This window comes from Mobula hypostoma, chromosome 4 (genome assembly GCF_963921235.1).
Source record: "Mobula hypostoma chromosome 4, sMobHyp1.1, whole genome shotgun sequence".
NCBI lineage: Eukaryota > Metazoa > Chordata > Chondrichthyes > Myliobatiformes > Myliobatidae > Mobula > Mobula hypostoma.
The window spans coordinates 190,635,263-190,659,252 of record NC_086100.1 but is presented as its reverse complement, the minus strand read 5'-3'; the positions used below and the strand labels follow the sequence as shown (position 1 = coordinate 190,659,252).

The following is a 23,990-nucleotide window of genomic DNA, read 5'->3' as shown; positions in this document are numbered from 1 at the left end:
AAGACCATGGAGCAGCATTTGGAAATGCTAATGAAGAGACGGGAGAGCTTAACGGAAGGAGACAGCGGTCTGGGAATTGTCAAGACCGGCTCCTCTTTGAACCCTGAACTGTTTGAAGTGATGGACAGGCGATACCCCAGCAGGGGGATAAAAAGGGACAGGTTCGCTAAGGCAACACACACGACACCACGAGGTAACAAGACCCTGGAAGCGGTGCGCTTCCCACAAGTCGGTGGGAGTTTTGGTGGGCTGGTCGTGGGACCAAGCCATAGACGCACAGGGTGGAAAGAAACGATCGGCGGGAACCTGGTGTGTGTCCGCCCTTGCCTGGGTGCCAGGTTCACTGTAGAGGAACGGAGGGGTCACAGTCGGTGACCTCAGAAGACATTACAAAGGGCTCGCCCGAAAGCTGACTGCGAGGAATATCGAAGGTCTGTGTGGAAGCCGTTTTTGAATATTCATTCGCTTTCTCTCTCTCTCTCCCACGGCAGTGATTACTGTGAACTGAACTGAACTCAGTTGAACTGAACTTTGCATCACTTTGAAACTGGTCATTTACCCCTAGACGACGATTGATCCTATTATCCTAGTTTCTGTGTACATGTGTGTTTATCATTGCTGAACTGTTGTATTCATTATCCTTTTGATTAGAGTACTGTGTTGCTTATTTCTTTAATAAAACTTTCTTAGTTCCAGTAATCCAGACTCCAACTGAGTGATCCATTTCTGCTGGTTTGTCAACCCAGTTACGGGGTACGTAACGATAAGTATTCATCCCCTTTAATATGACACACCAAATTATAACTGGTGCAGCCAATTGGTTTTAGAAGTCACATAATTAGTTAAATAGGGATCACCCTGTGTAGTCAAGGTGTTACAATTGATTTTAGTAAAATATACACCTGTATCTGGAAGGTCCAACTGCTGGTGAATCAGTATCCTGGCAAAAACTACACCATGAAAACAAAAGAACGCTCTAAGCAATTTCATGAAAAGCACGAGTCAGGAGATGGATACAAGAAAATTTCCAAGTCACTGAGTATCCTTTGGAGTACAGTTACGTAAATCATCAAGAGATGGAAAGAATATGGCTCAGTTGTAAATCTGCCTAGAGCAGGTCGTCCTCAAAACCCTGAGTGACTGCAAGAAGGGGACTAGTGAGGGATGCCACCAGAAGACCTATGACAAGACTGGAGGAGTTACAAGCTTCAGTGGCTGAGATGGGAGAGACTGTGCCCAAGCGCAGCTTTATAAGAGTGGCAAAGAGAAAGCCACTGTTGAAAAAAGGCTCATGTGAAATCTTGGCTGCAGTCAGAAGGCATGTGGGAGATTTTGAAGTCAGCTGGAAGAAGATTCTATGGTTTAATGAAACCAAAGTTGAGCTTTTTGGCCATCAGACTAAATGCTATATTTGGTGTAGGCCAAACAGTGCACATCATCAAAAACACACCATCCCTACCATGACGCATGGTGGTGGCTGCATCATGCTGTGGGGATGCTTCACTGCAGCAGGCCCTGGAAGGCTTGTGAAGGTTGAGGGTAAAATTAATGCAGCAAAATACAGGGAAATGCTGAAGGAAAACCTGATGCAGTCTGCAAGAGAACTGCGACTTGGGAGAAAATTTGTTTTCCAGCAAAACAATGAAGCATGAAGCCAAAGCTACATAGGAATGGCTTAAAAACAACAAAGTTAATGTCCTCGAGTGGCCACATCAGAGCTCAGACCTCAATCCAATTGAGAATTTGTGGTTGGACTTGAAAAAGGCTGTTCACGCACAATCCTTGTGCAATCTGATAGAGCTTGACAAATTCTGTAAAGAAGAATGGGGAAAAATGCAGTGTCTAGATATGCAAAGCTGATAGAGACCTATCCACACAGACTCAAGGCTGTAATTGCTGCCAAAGGTGCATCTACTAAACACTGCCTTGAAGGTGGTGAGTAATAATGCAATCAATTATTTTGTGTTTAAAAATGGTAATAAATTTTGACCAATTTGTAGAAATTTGTTTTCACTTTGACACGGAAGAGCCTTTTCTGTTGATCAGTGTCAAAAAAGCCAAATTAAATGCTCCGTGATTCAATGTTGTAAAACAATAAATCATGAAAAATTCCAAGGGGAGTGAATACTTTTTATAGGTACGACCTGCTCAACCTCTCCCCAAAGCACAGTCCAAACAACATCCTCAAGAATCTGTTCTGCACTCTTTCCGGTTTAATTCTGGTCATTCCATTGATATTTGCTCAAACACAAGAACTAAAATAAATGCTTAGTGTCAAAGAGTTAAACAACATGGAGCCAGGCCCTTTGGCCCATCAAATGATTCTCTACACTCTGATGAATAAAGACAGTTTAACCTCACTCCAGAACTTAGACCTGTGAGTCCTCATGATTTGACACAACCATGGGGTAGGGGGACCAAGATGAATTAAAGTGGGCTGCTACAAGAGGCCCAGGTGTGGAATTAAGCTGCCAAGCAAGGTATCCTTTCTCTATCATAGAGTTGTAGAGTACTACAGCACAGAAACAGGTCATTTGGACTTTCTTGTCCATGCCAAATTATTATTCTGCATGGTCCCATCAACCTTGCACTTGGACCACATCCCACCCATGTAGTTATCCCAATTTAAATGTTGCAATCGAATCCGCATAAACCACTTCTGCTGACAGCTCATTCCACACTCTCGCCATCTCCTGAGTTCCCCTTAAGCATTTCCCCTTTCATGCTTAACCTACCACCTTTCGTTCTAGTTACCCAACCTCAGTGGAGAAAAAGCCCGCTTGCATTTACCCTATCTATACCCCTCATTTTGAATAGCTCTGTCAAATCCCCCCTCATTCTCCTACGCTCCAGGAAATAAAGTCCTAACCTCTTGAACATTTCCCAACAACTCGGGTCCTCAAGTCCTGCCCTGGCAACATGCTTGTAAATTTTCTCTGCACTCTTTCAATCTTACCAACATCTTTCCTGCAGATAGGCAACCAGAACTGGACACAATATTACAAATTAGGCCTCACCAACGTCTTGTACAACTTCAACATAACATCCCAATACTTTGAATTATGAAGGCCAATATGCCAAAGCACTCTTTATGACACTATCTACCTGTGACATCTCATGTAAGGAGTTATGTATCTGTATTCCCAGATCCCTCTGTTCCGCAGCACTCCTCGGTGCCCAATCACTCAACATCTAAGTCCTCCCCTCGTTTGTCCTCCTACAGTGCAACACCTCACACTTGTCTGCATTCAATTCCATCAGCCATTTCTCAGCCCATTTCTCAAGGTGGTCCAGATCCCAGTGCAAGCTTGGATAGTCTTCCTATTGTCCACTACAATAGATGCTTTTATATGAATATGGCATCGCCATGCTGACTCTTGTCACCTGGATATTCTTCATTTGGTGCGCTCAACATTGGCACCGAGATCTTGCTCCAACTGAGCTCCCTTTCTCTGTATTTTGTCTTTGCTATTGCCAGCACTAGATAAGAGGAAAGCAAAGAAAAAACAAACTTTTTAAAAAAATTGAAAGGAAAATATGAGGGGTTAGCAGGGTTAATTGAAGTGGTTGATATTGACCTGTGGGGTCAAGTTAATAAAAAGGAGGTGAACTCAGGGCCAGCCACTTCTTCACTGATGCAGGACACAGAGCTATACGCAGCAGCCATAAATATATTGGGGAAGACATTGATTTTAAGAGGTTGGCATATCACAACACAAAGTGCAGTGAGATTTGTCTAGGAAGACTGGAAAATGAAGGTCTCCTGACAGATCTGTACACAGTTCTCCGACATAAAGTAATTAGGCTGTGGTCTTTCAGGAACCCCCGAGTTAAAAATGCAAATGTTCCACCAAATGGTACGTGACTTAACTGTAAATTTCCCCAATCCCACAAAGCCTTTAGCATTTGCTCACTGCCACGATAAAGTACAGTAATCGATCGTCCTGCCTCAAATTAGCCTACATAGACTGAACACACACAGTCTTGTCCTCAGGGGAAGAGATCCAAGGATGAGAGGTCATGGGATTAAGGTGAGGGGGGAAAGATTTAAAAAGGCGTCCTGAGGGGCTACACATTCACACAGAGGGTGATGCATGTATGGAACAAGTTACCAGAGGAAATAGTTGAGGCAGGTACAATAACTATATTAAAAAGATATTTGGACAAGTACCCAGATAGGAAAGATTTAGAAAGGAATGGGCCAAACGTTGGCAAACGTGACTACATTAAATAAACTTCTGGTAATTTTCAACCCCCACCACCCCACCCACAATTTCCCTTCTCTCTTCTTCCATTCCCCATTCTGCCTCTCCTCTTAGCTCATCTGTTCTCCTCATCTGCCTATCTCTTCCCTCTGGAGACCCTCCTCCTTTCCTTTCTCCCATGTTCCACTTTCTTCTCCTACCAGATTTCCTCTTCTTCAGCTCTTTTACCTCTTCCACCCATCACCGTCCATCCTCCACCCACACACCTACCCCCTCACCTGGCTTCACTTGTCACCTGTCAGCTTGTACTTCTTCCCCTCCCACCACCTTCTTATTCTGACAATTTCTCCCTTCCCTTTCAGTCCTGAGGGGCAGTCTTGGCCTAAAACATTGACTCTTTATGCCTCTACATGGATGCTGCCTGACTTACTGAGTTCCTCCAGCATTTTACAGAGCTTAAGTGGACATCATCTTCATGAACAAATTGGGGCGAAGGGTTGACTTTTGTGGAGTGCCTCTACGACATGGTCAAATGACAATATCATTTTTGAATAAACATGACAAGCTCTATCCCATTATATTTTTGATTTTTAACCAGACTCAGAGATTAAATGTGCGAGCCCTAATGGCAAAAAGTTCTCTGAGACAAAATGGATGAACACAAATGATGGGGTTGTGGTGACCCACTTTCCAGCGCACTCGAACCGACTCACAAAATGGCGCACGCTGGCAGAGAGGCCGGCCCCAAAAAGGGCGCCAGGCCATCTTCACCAGCAGGAGGAAAACCGCACGCGCGGGAAGCGTCTGCGAATATGCATTCCCCACAGCAGTCCCACCCGGGGAGGGCGGGAATGGGAAGGCTTTAAAGGAAGCCGCAAAGTTTGAATAAATCTCTTTTTTTCGCAACTAGAACTCACCGACTACGTGTCATTATTCTAGTGCTGTGTGTAGCACACCGCTACAGGGTAAGACTTAGTGGGCTTAGACAGGGTACAGAGGAAATAGCATAAGATAGATTGCAAAGATTAGCTTTATTTGTCACAAATGTGTCAAAACATACAGTGAAATCCGTCATTTGCATCAAGTCAGATCAAATCAGCATGGATTGTAGTAAGCCCTGAAGATATAGCAACAGATTGAGGCCATTTGGCCCATCAAATCTCCTCCCCTATTTCATCATGGCTGATCCATTTCTCTCTCAGCCACAATCTCCTGCCTTCTCCCCTTATCCCTTCATGCCCTGACTAATCAAGAATCAACCACTGTCTTAAATATACATAAAGACCTGGCCTCCACAGCTGCCTGTGGCAATGAATTCCACAGATTCACCACCCTCTAGCTGAAGAAATTCCTCTTTATCCCTGTTCTAAATGGATGTCTCTCTATTCTGGTCCTGGACTCTCCTACCATAGGAAACATCCACTCCACATGAACTCTGTCAAGTCCTTTCACCATTTGATAGATTTCAATATGATCACCCCTCATTCTTCTAAATTCCAGTCAGTACAGCCCCAGAGCTATCAAACACTCCTCAGCTGATAAGCCTTTCAATCCTAGAATCATTTTTGTGAACCTTCTCCAATGTAGGTGCATTCTAATTTAGATAACCGGCCCAAAACTGCTCACAATACTCCTGTGAGGCCTTGCCAGTACCTTATAAAGGCCTAGCATTACATCCTTGTTTTTATATTCTAGTCCTCTTGAAATGAATGCTAACATCACATTTGCTTCCCCACCACGGACTTAACCCCCAAGTTAACCTTCAGGAAGTCCATCAGGGAAATAGTATAACTTAGATTAGAAAAATCAGCTTTTATTTGTCATGTGTATCAAAACACACAGTGAAATGTGTCCATAAGACCATAAGACAAAGGAGCAGAAGTCGGCCATTCGGCCCATCGAGTCTATTCCGCCATTTTATCATGAGCTGATCCATTCTCCCATTTAGTCCCACTCCCCCGCCTTCTCACCATAACCTTTGATGCCCTGGCTACTCAGATACCTATCAATCTCTGCCTTAAATACACCCAATGACTTGGCCTCCACTGCTACCCGTGGCAACAAATTCCATAGATTCACCACCCTCTGGCTAAAAAAAAATTCTTCGCATTTCTGTTCTGAATGGGTGCTTGAATCAAACCAGCAAGGACTGTGCTGGGCAGCCTGCAAGTATCTCCACACTTCCAGCGTCAACACAGCACACCTTTAACTCACTAATTCTAACCATATGTCTTTGGAATGTGGGAGGAAACCGGAGCATCTGGAGGAAACCCACACAGTCACGGGGAGAACCTACAAACTCCTTACAGACGGCAGCGGGAATTGAACCCCGATCTTACAGCTGGCCCAGTGATAGTGTTAAGCTAGCTGCTACACTACAGTGCCGAAACGTGTCCCTGTGGCACTCAGTGATGGTCTGGGTTGGGGAGGCAGTTGCATGGGTCGTTGCCCCTGGGGTGGCAGGAGGACACAGTGCATGTAATGGCTTCCCCTGGACAGCAGAGGAAGCTGCATCTCTGTCGGGGAAGGGACACCGAGTGAGACCCACACTGAGACAGGAGGGGAGTGGGTCTACTCCTGGACTCTAAGTGGGAAAGATTGAGGGTAATAGCCACACTGAGGAAAGGGAAGAATGCTCCTCATGGGTGGGGGGGGTGGGGAAGAGTGTGGGGGTTGTAAACAGAGCAGTCAGGTGCACTGTCTCAGTTGTGGATAGGAAATGGAATGTTCTATGCACCTGAGACAATACCGGGCTTCCTCATTTGCTCTCACCCTATCAGAGAAATCCCCCTTAATCCACCCATCCCTTCCCCACCTCCCCCAGTGCAGAAAAGAAATTTCTTTTCCCTGGTTCCCCAGTTCTGATGAAGGGTCTCAGGCCTGAAACATAAACTCGGGTTTTTTCTCTCTCCACAGATGCTACCTGACCTTCTGAGACTTTCCAGCATTTTGCTTCAGAATTCCAGCATCTCCAGTCTATTTTCTAATTTAATACTGGCTGTGCTTTTGCCTGTCTGTGTGCTGAGCTTTCAGAATCCTTTCCAAATGACGCAGGAGATTAGGTGTGGAAAGAGGAATAAGAAATTAGATCAGCAGTTGTCAATTGGACCCCTCAAATTTGCTCCGTCATTTATTGAGATTGAAGTGCCATTTTCGGTCACTGTCCCAATTTTCTTTCATTCTGTTTCTCCATCATTGAACCATAGAATGATACAGCAAGGAAACAGGCCCTTTGGCCCACTTCTCCCATGCTGACCCAGATTCCCACCTGATCTAGTCCCAATTTCCCGCATTTTGCCCCATATCCCTCTAAACCGGGGGTTCCCAACCTGGAACCCATAGACCCCTAGTTTAATGATATTCGTCCATGGCATTAAAAAAGTTGGGAAACCCTGGTCTAAAACTTTTCTGTCCATGAACCTGTCCAAGTGTCATTACACTTCCACGCTGAACCACTTCCTCTGGTAGTTCGTTCCATTGCTGCACCACCCTCTGTGTGAAAATGATTCACTTTTAAATCTTTCCCCTCTCACATTAAAACTATGGTTCATGCTTTCATGATTCTCTCGCCATAGGGAAAAGACAAGACTGAGTGCCTTCATCCCATGTAGCCCCTCATAGTTTTATAGAGTCACCCCTCAGTCTCCTATATCCCAAGGGATAAACTCCCAGCCTGCCCAACCTCTCCCTACAACTCAGACACTGGTCCTGGCAACCACCTTGTTAAACTTTATGGCACTTTTCCCAGTTTAATAAACACAACAGGTTCTGCAGATGCTGCAAATCCAGAGTAACACAAGTCCCAATGAAGGGGTTTGGGCCTGGAACATCGAATCTTCATCCCTTTCCATTGTTGCTGCCTGACCTTCTGAATTCCTCCAGTATTTTGTATCTGTGTGTCTTCCAGTTTACTGACATCTTTGCTATAACAGGGTAACCAAAAAGTGTACACATTACTCATTGTGTATCCAAGTCCTGAAGGAACTTATTGAATCAGCACTTCCTACTGGGAATTCCAAAGGCTCACAACCATCTGAGTGAAGGAATTCCCCTTCATGTCCTGAAAAGCATATTCCTTATTTTCAAACTGTATCTCCAGTAGTAGACTCATAGGTCAGAGAAATATTATTACGACATTTCAACCGTCAAACCCTGTGAAATTTTTATAAGTGTGATGGATATTCACTTTCCAGGGCCTGAGAGACTAACTGCTAAACTCGGCTTTCCAGCACTGCAGCATGGCCTTTCCCAAGGTGTCAGAATTATTGGAAATAAACTTTTGACAAATATTTTTTGTTCATTTTTTTGTTGTAATCATATACGAGTCTTCAACCCTCAATATAAATTGCAAGCAGCAATCAGTTTGCAAAGTGACCAGGAGGCTTATTGTCTTCATCAGCCAAATTCAAGACAATGGGGTTATGTCACTTAGCACATTAAACACGGTTACAAGCTGCAGTGTTGGTGTACTCAGAGGGTCAGCCCTCACGGCATTAAATGTTGATGTTTGGCATCTCTGTCGCCAGAAGCTTTTAAGACCATCCGTGTGAGTTACTTTGTCTCAGCAAAGATATCTCGTAAACATCTGGGAAAGGTATCTGGGCACCATGGTGGTGTAGTGGTTAGTGTTGTGCTATTAAAGCTCAAGGTGGTGCAGTTTGGAGTTTAATTCGGGCGCCATCTGCAAGGAGTCGCTGTGCGTCCTCCCCATGGAAAGCACTAGTTTTCCCTGGCTACTGCTCAGCTTTCCTCCCACAGTCCAAAGATGTACCGGGTAGGTTAAATGGGCATTGTAAACTGTCTCATGATTGGGTTAGTGTTAAATGGGCATTGTAAACTGTCTCATGATTGGGTTAGTGTTAAATGGGCATTGTAAACTGTCTCATGATTGGGTTAGTGCTAAATGGGCATTGTAAACTGTCTCATGATTGGGTTAGTGTTAAATTGGGGTTGCTGGGAATTGCTGACTCAAAGGGACAGAAGGCTGCACTCCGCACTGTATCACTAAATAAATAAGTAATAAAAATCACGCAGATGGTGGGATCTAGCAGAAAATAATATAAATATCAGAGGCATTGGGGAAGGTTAGGAATGACAAGGAGACCAACAGAAAGAAAAGCTACAATTCATTCCTCAACCTTCCGTTTCTGCGATAGAGGACTCGTTCATCTGCAATTCGTAAGAGTTGTACCTGTGTTTGTTAATTCTTTGTAAATATTTTGCAATTCAGAAGTCTTTTATAATTTAGAAATGCTCAGTGAGTGTTAAAAATGTGTCAGAATATTGGTCCAAGTTTAAATGTATATCATTAAAAAAATAACTGTGTTTAAACTACTTTGTCACCTAGAAGCATCTCTTCCTTGGTAGGGAGGATTGATCCACCACACAGGCAGTGGGTAATTGGCAGCTAGACCACACTGCAAAGGCCAGACATGGAAATAAATTAGTCATTGACACAGTATAACCTTCCTATTGTGAGGGTAACTGTAGATACCTACAGTACTGTGTAAATGTCTGGGGTACATAAGACTTTTGCACAGCACTGTTTGTCAATGTGAAGCAGAGAGCAAGTTTGCAAATCTTGAAGGAGCAAAGGATTCTGGAAATGGCGAGGGTGGTGGTCTGCAGGGGGGGGTGTGGGACTAGTGGCAGAGGAGTGTCACAAGTGGGTGCAGACACATCCAGCCCGGAAACACCAGGCCAGGTTATTTGATTCCAAACAATTGGTTTATTGATCATTACAAAATGAATACTTTGGTGCTCCCCACTCCCTCTCCTTCTCCCCAACCATGATTCCCCTCTCCCTGCCCCCTTCCCTCTCTCAGTCCACAACAGAGACCCATATCCGAATTAGGTTTATCATCACTCAGATATGTCATGAAATTTGTAGGTTTTTTTTGCGACAGTGGAACAGCGCAATATATAAAACTACTAGAGTGCTGTGCACACGTGCTAGACACCCTGGCAAAATGTATGTGCTTAAGACTTTTGCTCAGTACTGTATATCAGATAGGGCTTAAAAATCTTCTTTTGATTTCAGGGCTTTGAGGAGAGGGACCCCGATACCACCACCTAAGCTTCAATCAGTGATACACCTTTAATAAGGAAAATGCTTTAACAATTCTAAAGGCTGCCAGTGTACGTTGGTTAATGGCAAATAGTACATATAGCAATCTGAATCCCTGAAGAAAGGGATGGTTTCTTTAGATAAGGAAAGGAACTAGAAAATGAGGAAGGAAAATGAAAGTGAAAGAACGAGACTAGAAGATGAAATAATGAAACCAAAAGGAAAAGAAATTGAAAGTTAAAGAAAGTAAGTCAAAGATTATAAGAATGAAACTGGAAGCTAAAAAACGAAATTGGGATGTAAAGAATGAAAGTGGACGGTAAAGAATGACTCTAGAAAGTAAAGAATGAAATCGGAGGCTCAAGAATGAAACTGAAAAGAAAAGAATGAAACTGGAAGGTAAAGCATGACATTGGAAAGTGACGGGTGATACTGGAGAGTGAGGGATGATACTGGGGAGTGAGGGATGAAACTGGGGAGTGAGGGATGAAACTGGGGAGTGAGGGATGAAACTGGGAAGTGAGGGGTGATACTGGAGAGTGAGGGATGAAACTGGAGAGTGAGGGGTGAACCTGGAGAGTGAGGGATGAAACTGGGAAGTGAGGGATGAAACTGGAAGTGAGGGATGAAACTGGGAAGTGAGGGGTGATACTGGAGAGTGAGGGATGAAACTGGAGAGTGAGGGGTGAAACTGGAGAGTGAGGGATGAAACTGGGAAGTGAGGGGTGAAACTGGGAAGTGAGGGGTGAAACTGGGAAGTGAGGGATGATACTGGAGATTGAGGGATGAAACTGGAGAGTGAGGGATGATACTGGAGAGTGAGGGATGAAACGAGAGTGAGGGATGAAACTGGGAAGTGAGGGATGAAACTGGAAGTGAGGGATGAAACTGGGAAGTGAGGGGTGAAACTGGGAAGTGAGGGATGAAACTGGAGAGTGAGGGATGAAACTGGAGAGTGAGGGATGATACTGGAGAGTGAGGGATGAAACGAGAGTGAGGGATGAAACTGGGAAGTGAGGGATGAAACTGGAAGTGAGGGATGAAACTGGGAAGTGAGGGGTGAAACTGGGAAGTGAGGGGTGAAACTGGGAAGTGAGTGATGATACTGGAGAGTGAGGGATGAAACTGGAGAGTGAGGGGTGAAACTGGAGAGTGAGGGATGAAACTGGGAAGTGAGGGATGAAACTGGAAGTGAGGGATGAAACTGGGAAGTGAGGGGTGATACTGGAGAGTGAGGGATGAAACTGGAGAGTGAGGGGTGAAACTGGAGAGTGAGGGATGATACTGGAGAGTGCAGGATGAAACTGGGAAGTGAGGGATGATACTGGAGAGTGAGGGATGAAACTGGAGAGTGAGGGATGATACTGGAGAGTGAGGGATGAAACGAGAGTGAGGGATGAAACGAGAGTGAGGGATGAAACTGGGAAGTGAGGGATGAAACTGGAAGTGAGGGATGAAACTGGGAAGTGAGGGGTGAAACTGGGAAGTGAGGGATGAAACTGGAGAGTGAGGGATGAAACTGGAGAGTGAGGGATGAAACTGGAGAGTGAGGGATGATACTGGAGAGTGAGGGATGAAACGAGAGTGAGGGATGAAACTGGGAAGTGAGGGATGAAACTGGAAGTGAGGGATGAAACTGGGAAGTGAGGGGTGAAACTGGGAAGTGAGGGGTGAAACTGGGAAGTGAGTGATGATACTGGAGAGTGAGGGATGAAACTGGAGAGTGAGGGGTGAAACTGGAGAGTGAGGGATGAAACTGGGAAGTGAGGGATGAAACTGGAAGTGAGGGATGAAACTGGGAAGTGAGGGGTGATACTGGAGAGTGAGGGATGAAACTGGAGAGTGAGGGGTGAAACTGGAGAGTGAGGGATGATACTGGAGAGTGCAGGATGAAACTGGGAAGTGAGGGATGATACTGGAGAGTGAGGGATGAAACTGGAGAGTGAGGGATGATACTGGAGAGTGAGGGATGAAACGAGAGTGAGGGATGAAACGAGAGTGAGGGATGAAACGAGAGTGAGGGATGAAACGAGAGTGAGGGATGAAACGAGAGTGAGGGATGAAACTGGGAAGTGAGGGATGAAACTGGAAGTGAGGGATGAAACTGGGAAGTGAGGGGTGAAACTGGGAAGTGAGTGATGATACTGGAGAGTGAGGGATGAAACTGGAGAGTGAGAGATGATACTGGAGAGTGCGGGATGAAACTGGAAAGTGAGGGATGAAACTGGGAAGTGAGGGATGATACTGGAGAGTGAGGGATGAAACTGGGAAGTGAGAGATGAAACTGGAGAGTGAGAGATGATACTGGAGAGTGCGGGATGAAACTGGGAAGTGAGGGATGATACTGGAGAGTGAGGGATGAAACTGGAGAGTGAGGGATGATACTGGAGAGTGAGGGATGAAACGAGAGTGAGGGATGAAACTGGGAAGTGAGGGATGAAACTGGGAAGTGAGGGATGAAATTGGAAAGTGAGGGATGATACTGGAAGCAGAAAAAAACAACTAGATGTTAAGGAAAGAAAGTAGAAGGTTCAAAATGAAACTGGAAACTTAAAAACATACTGGAAATGAAGAATGAAACTGAATGTTAAACAAAGAAATTTGAAGCTAAAATATAGAAACTAAAGAAATTGGAAACTAGAAAAATGTAAACTAAGGAAATAAAGAACTGAAGTAGACATAGGAACAGAATTAGTTCATTCGGCCCACTGACTCTGCCCTGTTATCCCACCATGGATTTACTGTTCCCTTCAGCCCCATCTCCTGCCTTCTCCCTGTAACCCTTGATGCCCTGATTAATCAAGAACCTAGAAACCTCATGGTAGCTTTAATCTGAAGTATTATGATTATTTGATTTTAGGGAAAAAATAAGTTTAAGCTGAGCTGAAAATGTCAATTCACATGCTGCTACATTGGGGTTGAATGAGAATGATGGGAAGTGGTGCTGGGAGCAAAAAGATCAGTGGGGAAGGTAGATTGCAAGGTGGTATCAGGAGAACTGAGCGTGCCTCTGGCTCAGCAAGAGGGGTCACATAATTATATTTGTTTTCCTGATTGAGTCAGGGCAAATGAACTAAGCATCAGTGTGAAAACATTCAGGTGGCAGTGAACATAACGTCATGAAAGTTCCTTAAGGATGTCATAGCTGAGGGTGGTCGTGGGGATAGGCTCCCACTGCCTATTAAATACTCCCAATAGCATCTCAATTATCCTCTGACAATTAAGTTCAGCTCCTGGCCTTCACATGTGGCTTGGCTACTAAGTCCGTTGAAACCATTTCTACTGAACAGAAGGGCAAAGGCAGTTTACTGGCACCTTAAAACCAGTCATTCCGGGCAAACGGAGCTCATCAGCCTGTGGTTGGCAGCTCAACTTGGAGAAGGAAAACTCTGACCTCAGGCCTCCGCTGCCTCATGACTGTACCCACTCGTGGGGAAGGCTGTTGGAGTAAATCCCGAGGAAAAATCCGGGGCTGGAGTCCCTAAGGCATTCCGATGTTGAGCTCAGCGTTGACTGGCAACTCCTGTGACGCCGCTAGTGCCAAGCTGTGTCAGTCTCTGCCATTCCTTTGGATTCATCAGCTGCGTGGAGAGGGGGAGCCCGGTACATGGGCAACAGCTTGCTCACCACATCATACTGCCCTGGCTTGCGTATCACAGAGACAGCTGGGATGCAACATCAATGGTTGACCCCAGCGCTGGAGGGGCCTCAATATCATGAAGTTTACAATAACTATACAAAAAGTTGTTCAGCACTTTAAAATGAAAGGCCGAATGGAGAACAGCCAATTTCAATGAAATGAGAACAGATCTGGCCTAGATAAACTGTAATGACAGCTTGGCAGATAAATCTGGAATTGAAAAATGGGAGACCCTTAAAGTTTCTGCTGCAGTCTAGGTAAGGGAGGAAAATAGAGAAATTAAAAGACTCAGCTTGATGAATGAACAAACAGGTAGAGAATAAATTACAGCAGAATAAAAGAGCAACAATGGTCTTGTTGCAGGGTCTCAGCCTGAAATTTGGACCATCGATTTGCCTCTACAGATACAGCTTTTGGGTTCTTCCAGAATGTTGTTTTATCTCCAGATTCCAGCATCTGCAGGTCTGGTATGTAACAGGTGCTGGGTTGAAATACTCTCGAAACCAGGAAGTTCTCAAGGTGAAGTAAGAGAAGAAAATGAGGAAGGTAGTGACAGACAACGTTCCCTCTAAGTTTTCATAGCTGTGCGGACCGACTGTTGCTATGACCAAGAATTTTTCCATGGCCTGAAAACCGCGCGGTACTTTAATGTGAAACATTATATAAAGGAAAAGTCCAACTGCACAGCAGCAAAGGCGATGTGTACTGCAGTTTCTGCGTGGCTGCACACCCGCACGACTTATAATATCATAATATTCGTTTAAAAGGTGGGTCTAAAACGGGGGTTCCCAACCCAGGGTCCACAGACCCCTCGGTCAATGGTAAAAGTCTATGGCATAAAAACTGTTGGGAACCACTGGTTAAAAGGAAATTGAAAAATGATATGGGCATGTGAATAGGCAAAGGATTGCAAGATGAGGGGTGGAGCTAATCAGACACATACACACAGAGACAGAGGACATGTCTGAGGTGAGAAATAAATATTTCACACCAGTTTTCACTGGCAGATATGTATGCTGGGATATAAGCCAAGGGAGATATAACTGAGATTCTAGAGTGGCTAAAATCTGATATAAAGGAGTCATCATCATGTGCCGTGTCGTACGACGTGGACGATCACGGTTTTTCATCTGTCTTTAATCTAAGACAGCTCTTCTTATTCATTTCTTTACCCATGACCATGATTGTTCTTGACAATTTTTTCTACAGAAGTGGTTTGCCACTGACTTCTTCTGGGCAGTGTCTTTACAAGATGGGTGACCCCAGGCATTATCTATACTCTCCAGAGATTGTCTGCCTGGCATCAGTGGTCACATAACCAGGACTTGTGATATGCCCCAGCTGCTCGTACGACCATCCACCCCCTGCCCCCATGGCTTCACGTGACCCTGATCGAGGGAGACGAAGCAGGTGCTACACCTTGTCCAAGGGTGACCTGCAGGCTAGTGGAGGGAAGGAGCACCTTACACTTTACCCCATCACCCCCATGGTTAAAAAAAAAGCCCTTTGGCCCATCAAGTCAATGCTGACCATCTTTTGCCTAGCCCAATTGACCTACACCCAGACTATATCCCTGCAAACATTCCCCATCCATGTACCTATCCAGACTTACGTTAAGTGATGCAATTGAATCCACATCTACTACTTCCCCTGGCAGGCCACTCCACACTCACATCAACCCCTGAGGGTGGTGAACAACACAGAAGTTCAGCTGCACTCACTGAGGAAACATCTGGACCAGAAACAATATATCTGAGCTTGCTGAAGGAAGTGAAAGAGGAAATTACAGAATCCTTGAATGTAACCTCCCAGATTATATCATGTAGCTGTATGCAGTTTTGGCCACCTAATTATAGGAAGGGATGCAATTAAGCTGGTATGGGTGCAGAAGTGATTCACAAGGATGATATCGGGACTGGAAGACTTGACTTTTAAAGTGAGGCTGGACAAGCTGCAACACACATAAATATTGCTGGTGAACGCAGCAGGCCAGGCAGCATCTATAGGAAGAGGTACAGCCGATGTTTCAGGCCGAGACCTTTCATCAGGACAAGCCGCATCTGTTTTCCCTAAAGGGCGTAGGAGAGTCAAAGCTGATCTTATAGAGATTTAGATAATCGTGATCGCAAGTCTTTTTCCCAAGGTAGGGCAAACCAGTGGGCATTGGTTGAAGGTCAGAGGGGAAAGATTTAAAGGGGACATGCGGGTCAATGTTATTCACACAAGGGGTGGTGATTTGCCAGAGGAAGTGGTAGAGGTGAGCAGAATAACAATGTTTAGAGACAGTTGAACAGGTACATGGATAGGAATGATTCAGAGGGATATGGGCCAAACATGGGCTAATGGGGATAGGCATCTTGGTTAACATGGATGAGGTGGGTTGAAGGTTCTCTTTCCACACTGTATTATTCCATGGTTCAATGATGAATAAAGAAAGTCAAAGGATCCTTTGTGTGTGCTATACTCTCCGATGTTTGATGGGTGATATTAATTCAGCACAGCGATAGGAGCTCAAGCTGAGACCTGCGTCCATCTGGGACATCCTTCCACCTAGTATTACACCAGGGGAGATCCAAGTTCAGGATAACTATCACTTATCAGCAGCCTACCTTAATAAGACTGGATCAAAGATCATTGCCACATCTTGAAGGACCGTCGGCAAGTACTTGAGGGAAGCTCCCTGGAATGGGAAGAGAAAGGGAATATGATTAGGTTAGAGGGATATCAGGACTTCATGCTGGTCAATCAATGACAACCACTCACTTTTAGTCTAACAGTACAGAAGGATACCATTCAGCTCATGGGGTCTATGCCAGCCCCAAGGTCAACAAGCCCATTAAGATCATACAGTATATCCACATAGCCATACGACTTATTCCCTTTCAGATGTTGAACAAATCCCCTCAGAATTTTTGCCAAAATCCATAAGTTTACATATCTTTCCACTGTTAATGACATCAGAGACTCACTGTGCTCATACAAAAGCAGGTCAATTTATTAGAGTACAGACAGATTTTCTGCCAATATTATCTCCTGGTTTACTGGAGACAAGACATTGCAGATGCCGGAATCAGGAGTAACACACAAGATGCCGGAGGAACTCAGTTGGTCAGGCAGTATCTGTGGAGGGATACAGCCACACCAACGATCTCAACACAAACAGCTCATTTCCCTTCTCACCTCTCCCCATTCCCACTAGGGTCGTCACTTCACCAGATGGAGCCTGAAAGCTGCAAGTCAGAATTATTTATCCCAGGTACATTGAAATATCCAGTGAGATGGATTGCTCATGTTAACAACCAATACATCTAGAGGTGTGCAAGTGCCATCACTCATCCTGGTGTCAACATAGCAAGCCCACAATGATTGGCAGAACAACACAGAACCCAGTAAGCAACAAAACAACAATAGCAAACCAAGCCCCTTTCCTCTCTCCCACCCACCAATACACACAGACAGTCCTCCAGCTCTGGGCCTTCTGTCTCCAGTCTCTGGGCTTTGACTTCCATTCTTCCAATCAAGCTTCAGGCTTTGATCTTTGGTATTAGCCTTTGGATTAGCAGATAACGGAACCCTGAACTCCAGGCTCAAAGTCCAGGTGCACCGAATGACCAGCCCTCGTGTCTCCTGCTCAACTTTACACTCAACGTCAGTAAGACCAAAGAATTCATTGTGGACTTCAGAAAGGGTAAGATGAGGGAAGACACACCAGTTCTTATCGAAGGATCAGAAGAGGCAAGGGTGAGCAATTTCAAGTTCCAGGGTGTCAAGATCTCTGAGAATCTATCCTGGGCCCAACACAGCGATGCAGTTATGAAGAACTGCGACTCTGTACGGTGGCTATTTTTCATTAGGAGATTTGGTATGCCACTAAAGGCACTTAAGATTTCTACAGAAGTACTGTGGACAGCTTCCTAACTGGTTGCATCACTGTCTGGTACTGCGGGGGGCGGGGGGCGGGGAGGGGAGGCACTGCACATGATTGAAATAAGCTACATAAAGTTGTGAACTCAGTCATGGGCACTAGCCTTCGTAGTCTCCCTGATATCTTCAAGGAGCGATGCCTCAAAAAGGCAGTGTCTATCATTAAGGACCCCATTACCCAGGATATGCCTTCTTCTCATTGCTACCTTCAAGGAGGAGGTACAGGAGCTGGAAAACACACACTCAATGATTAAGGAATAGCTTCTTTCCCTCTGCCATCAGATCTCTATGAATGTCCTTCACCTGTCCATTTTAGTGGCCTTCTTGCACAGGCAGAGATCTTGCCTGCCAATGTCCTTCGCCCCCACCCCCCCCCCCCACCAAGTTCACCATGTGCTGACTCGGGAGTTGATGGGCAGCTCACGGATGTCCTTTTGGTGACATTAGTAGGGAAGCTGACATTGAATGAGTTCAAAAGGGAATCCATGTGTGGGCTGCCTTCAGCATCTGTCATCCGCTACCATTTCATCCTCCCCCACGTTGGAAGGGTATTCAGGCAACCTTCTCATTCACAACTCATTGCCAGGACATGAGCGACTGGGTTTCATGAGAGGTTGGGCAGGCTAGGGCAATATTCTGTCAAGGGCAGGAGACTGATATTTAATATTAAAGATGGGTAAATGCTATTGGAATGGGGTGTAGAGCTGTTATTTTTTGTGTTGTTTAAATTTCCTGGTAAACCTGTAATATGATAAAGTAAGAACTGGAAGGCAACTTTGAATGAGGTGGGACAGCAGAAACCTGATTGGTCGAGGACCAACCAATCAGGAAGGACGTATGATGAGAATTGAGTATATATACCACTGGACTAGACATGTCTTGGCATCATCCCTTATAAAGTTGGTGGAGTTTGTCATTGAAACGTTAGTTAAAATCGACACTTGAACCCAGCTGGAAGTCCAAGAAGGATTTATGCTTCACATATGCCAGGAAAGCACTCAATCCTTTTTTTTTAAAAAAAACTTTCCTATGTTTTCTTGTATTTTTATACAGTACTGTGCAATAGTTTTAGACATATATATATAGACACACACACACACACACACACACACACACACACACACACACACACACTGTATGTTAGTGATGATAAACCTGACACTGATATGGGTCTCTATTGTGGACTGAGTGGGAAGGGGGCAGGGAGAGGGGAATCATGGTTGGGAAAAGGGGAAAGGAGATGGGAGGGAGCAGGAAGCACCAGAGAGACATTATGTAATGATCAATAAACTAATTGTTTGGACTCAAATGACCTTGCCTGGTGACTCAGGGCTGGGTGTGTCTGCACCTACCCCTACCCCTACCCCAGCACTGGCACTCAGTCCCTGCCACCTGTCCCACAACCCTCCCGCAGTAGTCCACCCTCCCCATTCCCAACATTCTTTGCTCCTGCCAGATTTAGGAGATTGCTCTCCGTTCCACATTGACAAATACAGAACTGTGCAAACGCCTTGGGCACCCTAGCTGTAGTACGTACATAGGTGCTGCTCCTTTGCCTTATGGTCTTACGGCTCAATATACAGTACTGTGCAAAGTCTCAGGCACATATATAGATATAGCTAGTGTGCTTAAGACTTTTTCACAGTACTGTAATATGTATTGCACTGTACTGCTGCAGCAAAAAAAAATCATGACTACTGTATACATGCAACTGTTCAAGAGATGTAGAGATGTTGAGATGTTGAGAGTCACGAACAAAAGTCAATAGTTACAGGGTTGGCCATTTAAAAGTGAGGCGTGTAGAAATTCTTCTTTACAAAATCTCTGGAATTCACTACTCCAAAGGTGATGTGGGTTTGATCATAGAAGTTACAAGGATATTGTCAGGACATGAGGACCTGAGTTATAAGGAAGTTTTAGATCTTTATTCCCGGAATGAGGGGAGTTTTGATAGAGGTATACAAAATTGGGTGGTGTGGTGGAGAAACGTCGCTACCACAGGAGGTGTAAGACGCTCCTTCCCTCCACTAGCCTGCAGGTCACCCTTGGGCAAGGTGTAGCATCTGCTTAGCACCCCCCCCAGTAGGGAGCACGTGAGGCCATGGGAGCAGGTGGTGGATGGTCGTATGAGCAGCTGGTGCATATCACAAGTCCTGGCTATGCCACCACTGATGGCAGGCAGACAATCTCTGAAGAGGATTGATAATGGCTGTGGTTTCCCATCTTGTAAAGACACTAAACACAAAATAAACTGCAGATGCTGGGCTCAAAGCAACACTCACAACACGCTGGAGAAACTCAGCAGGTCGGGCAGCATCCGTGGAAAAGATCGTCCTGACGAAGGGTTCCGGCCCAAAACGTCGACCGATCCTTTCCATGTATGCTGCCCGACCTGCTGAGTTCCTCCAGCATGTTGTGAGTGTTGTAAAGACACTGCCCAGAAAAAAGTTTGCCAGGAACAATTATGGTCATAGAAAGACTATGGTCATCTATGTCATATGACACGGCACATGATGATAATGATAATGATACCAAATTATGAGAGGTAAAGATACGGCAAATGCAAGCAGGCCTTTCCCACTGAGGTTGGGGGAGACAAGACCAAAAAGGTCATGGGTTAAGGGTGAAAGGTGAAATGTTTAATGGAAACATGAGGGAAAACTTCTTCACTCAAAGGGTGATGTGAGTGTGGAATGAGTTGCCAGTGAACATGCTGCATATGGCTTTGACTTCAACACTGAAGAAGAATTTGGCTTGGTTCCTGGATGGGAAGGGTATGAAAGGCAATGGTCCAGGTGCAGGTCGATGGGACTAGGCAGAATAACAGTTTGGCATGGACTAGATGGGCAGAAGGGCCTGTTTCTGTACTGTAGCGCACTATGACTCTGACTCTAAGTAGCTAAGGCAGATTTTTAAAGCAGGTCTTAAATATCAGGAGAAATGTGCAGAAAGGGAGTTAAAGACTGGGGTAGAACAATCAGATATTGAAAGTCAGGGCAGGTTTGAGTAGCTTACTTCAGTTGATACTTTCTTTGTGTTGTGAGATATGTGACACCATATGGCCAAGGAAATGTGCAGAAGTTATATGCTACACACATAAAAGTTGCTGGTGAACGCAGCAGGCCAGGCAGCATCTCTAGGAAGAGGTGCAGTCGACGTTTCAGGCCCAGACCCTTCGTCAGGACTAACTGAAGGAAGAGTGAGTAAGGGATTTGAAACTCACTCTTCCTTCAGTTAGTCCTGATGAAGGGTCTCGGCCTGAAACGTCGACTGCAGCTCTTCCTAGAGATGCTGCCTGGCCTGCTGCGTTCACCAGCAACTTTTATGTGTGTAGCATGAATTTCCAGCATCTGCAGAATTCCTGTTGTAGAAGTTATATGCTCTTATTTATTCAGTTTGTTGAAGGACTCGCCTCCATTGCCTTCTATTCTCTCCCACTCTTCATTTCTCCTCCCACACAGAATTCTACCTTCTTGATGGTGGCCAGATAGCTACCCTGGATGTGTGTGTGAGGCAGTGACCAACAACACACTCACCCTCACAGTATGCTTCCACAAGAACACAATGAAACCAGAGCTGGAGTAGGTCACCTAGCCTGTCAAGCCCATCCCACCAACCAAGCAAGCAAAATGCTGGAGGAACTCAGTGGGTCATGCAATGCTGTGGTGGGAAATGGGCATTTGACCATAAACACAAGAGATTTTTGCAGGTGTTGGAAATCCTGATCAACACAAATGGACACATAAAAATGCTGGAGGAACTCAGCAAGTCAGGCAGCATGCATAGAGAGAGATAAACAGCTTAATGTTTCAGGTCAAGGAAGGGACTCAACCCAGAACATCAACTGTCCATTTTCCACCACAGCTGCTGCTCAATCCGCTAACTTCCTCCAGCATCTGGTTTGTGGCCCCAGAGTCTAGAATCTGCATGGTGTATGCAACATTGAACATGATCATGGCTGACCTCCTCCTCTGTGCCAGTTGCTCACATTCCTCAGTTCTTCCATCAATCAAATATTTATCTATAAAAGCACAGAAGGAGACCACTTGACCCATCGTTTCCACACTGGCTCATGACCAGAACAACTCATCAGTTCTGTACATCTGTAGATGTTGTCCAGTTGACTCCTGAAAGCCACACAACAGAACCTGCCTTCACCACATCTGCAAGAGGACAATAAATCCTCAGCAGATCAGGCCTCAACTGTGGGAAGAGAAACAGAGTTAATGTTTCAGATCTGACACTCTTCAATGTTCTAACAAAGTGTCTTCAGCTGGACACACTAACTATCTCTCTTCCCACAAATCCTGCCTGAACTGCTGAGTAGTTTCTGCATTTTCTGTTTATACTTTTGGTTTCCAGCAAGGACAGGGTCCTGTTTTCTGATTATTACACCTGTAGGCAGTGACTTACAGATTCTAATCATGCCCCCACATGTTTACCTGCATAAGTAAAGTGTTGCCTTCCAATGTTGACTTCATCAGAATGTTGAATTTCTCAAAGATTGTTCGCAACGATTGCTCGTATTCCATCTTTTCCTTCCCTTCGTAGAGCCTGAAACAAGTGAAAAGTTGGTCAATCACATCTTTACTCTTCTGTCCGTCATTAGTGACAGCACAGCCATTCTGGGGGGATGATAAGAAAGTCAGAGAAAATTTACAAGGATGTTGCCAAGACTTGAGGACCTAGATGGATGGGAGGGGTACGGAGGGCCACAAACTAGTAGATTAATAGTTTGGCATGCCCTACCTTTACTTCCTGCGGAGCATGAAGAAAGCTCACCTCTGTCCCAGGATACTGACGGACTTTTACCGCTGTACCACTGAGAGCATACTCACCAACTGCATCTCAGTGTGGTATGGCAATTGACCCGTATTGGACCGCAAAGCACTCCAGCGTGTGGTGAAAACTGCCCAGCGGATTATCAGCACCCAATTGCCCACCATTGAGAACATCTATCATAAACGCTGCCTGGGCAGGGCAAAAAGCATTATCAAGGATGCATCTCACCCTAACCATGGACTTTTTACTTTCCTCCCATCCGGTAAGCGCTACAGGAGCCTCCGCTCCCGCACCAGCTGGCACAGGAAGAGCTTCTTCCCTGAGGCTGTGACACTGCTGAACCTCTCATCACAGCGCTAAGCAGTATTGCATCCGTATTGTACTGTCTCAGTACTTTTATATTTGTGTGCTGTAGCACTTTTTTTTATTCGCAGTTATTTTGTAAATAACACTATTCTTTGCATTTCTGGTCAGATGCTAAATGCATTTCATTGGCTTTGTATCTGTACTCGGCACAATGACAATAAAGTTGAATCTAATCTAATCTAGATGGCCCAAAGGGCCTATTCTTGTGCTGAGATGTTCTATGACTCTGAAGTCAAAGGTTTAGGAGATCTTGACCAGCTGAGTAAGTGACCAAGGATTGGTAAATGGTGTTTCATTCAGATAAGTGCAAGGTTGGGCCCTTGGGAGTGCTGTAAAGCAGAGGGACTTTGGTATTCAGGAACCAGGGATCCCCGAAAGTGGAATACAGGTGAGAAGTGTGCTGTTAGCACATTGATCTTCATCAGTCAGGGCACTGAGTATAAATGTTGGGGAGGTCACGGTGCAGTTATACAAGTTGTTGGTGATGCCGCACTTGCGAGTATTGTGTTCAGTTCTGGTCATTCTGCTGAAGTAAAGATGAAGCAAAGAGGGGCATAAATCAGGTGAATGTATGCAGTCTGTTTTTCAGGGTTGGGAAATCAAGAGCTAGGCAACATAGGGACGAGATTTATTGGAAACTTGAGGGGCACCATTTTGCACACAGAGTGGTATCTAAGGAAGTGGCTGAGACTGATATGATAACAACATGTAAAAAGCAGTTGGACAGGTATGTGGATTGAAAAGGTTTAGAAGGTTCTGGCCCAAACACAAGCTTAACTGGACAGCTTGGTTGACATGGATCAGTTGGGCCGAAGGACCTGTATCTATTCTGACTATAATTTGCCACTCCTTCTTCTATAAGCACCACTACGCAGGTGTATGGGTACGAATTAATAGAACATAGAATAGTACAGCACAGTACAGGCCCTTCGGCCCACAGTGTTGTGCCGACCATCAAACCCTGCCTCCCATATAAGCCCCCAACTTAAATTCCTCCATATACCTG

The 23,990-nt window shown here is 45.1% G+C and overlaps 1 protein-coding gene across 2 annotated transcripts in view; it reads right to left on the bottom strand.

Annotated features, from left to right (window-relative positions):
* The window catches only part of LOC134345844 (dedicator of cytokinesis protein 2-like), a 1,258,793-nt gene that overhangs the window by 834,576 nt on the left and 400,227 nt on the right, over positions 1-23,990 (bottom strand). For both annotated transcript variants that reach the window (XM_063047144.1, XM_063047146.1), the window contains 2 exons: positions 22,279-22,390; positions 16,522-16,592 (listed from right to left, as the gene is read on the bottom strand). In XM_063047144.1, the coding sequence (XP_062903214.1) occupies positions 16,522-16,592; positions 22,279-22,390 (183 nt within the window). The remainder of the gene's footprint in view (positions 1-16,521; positions 16,593-22,278; positions 22,391-23,990) is intronic.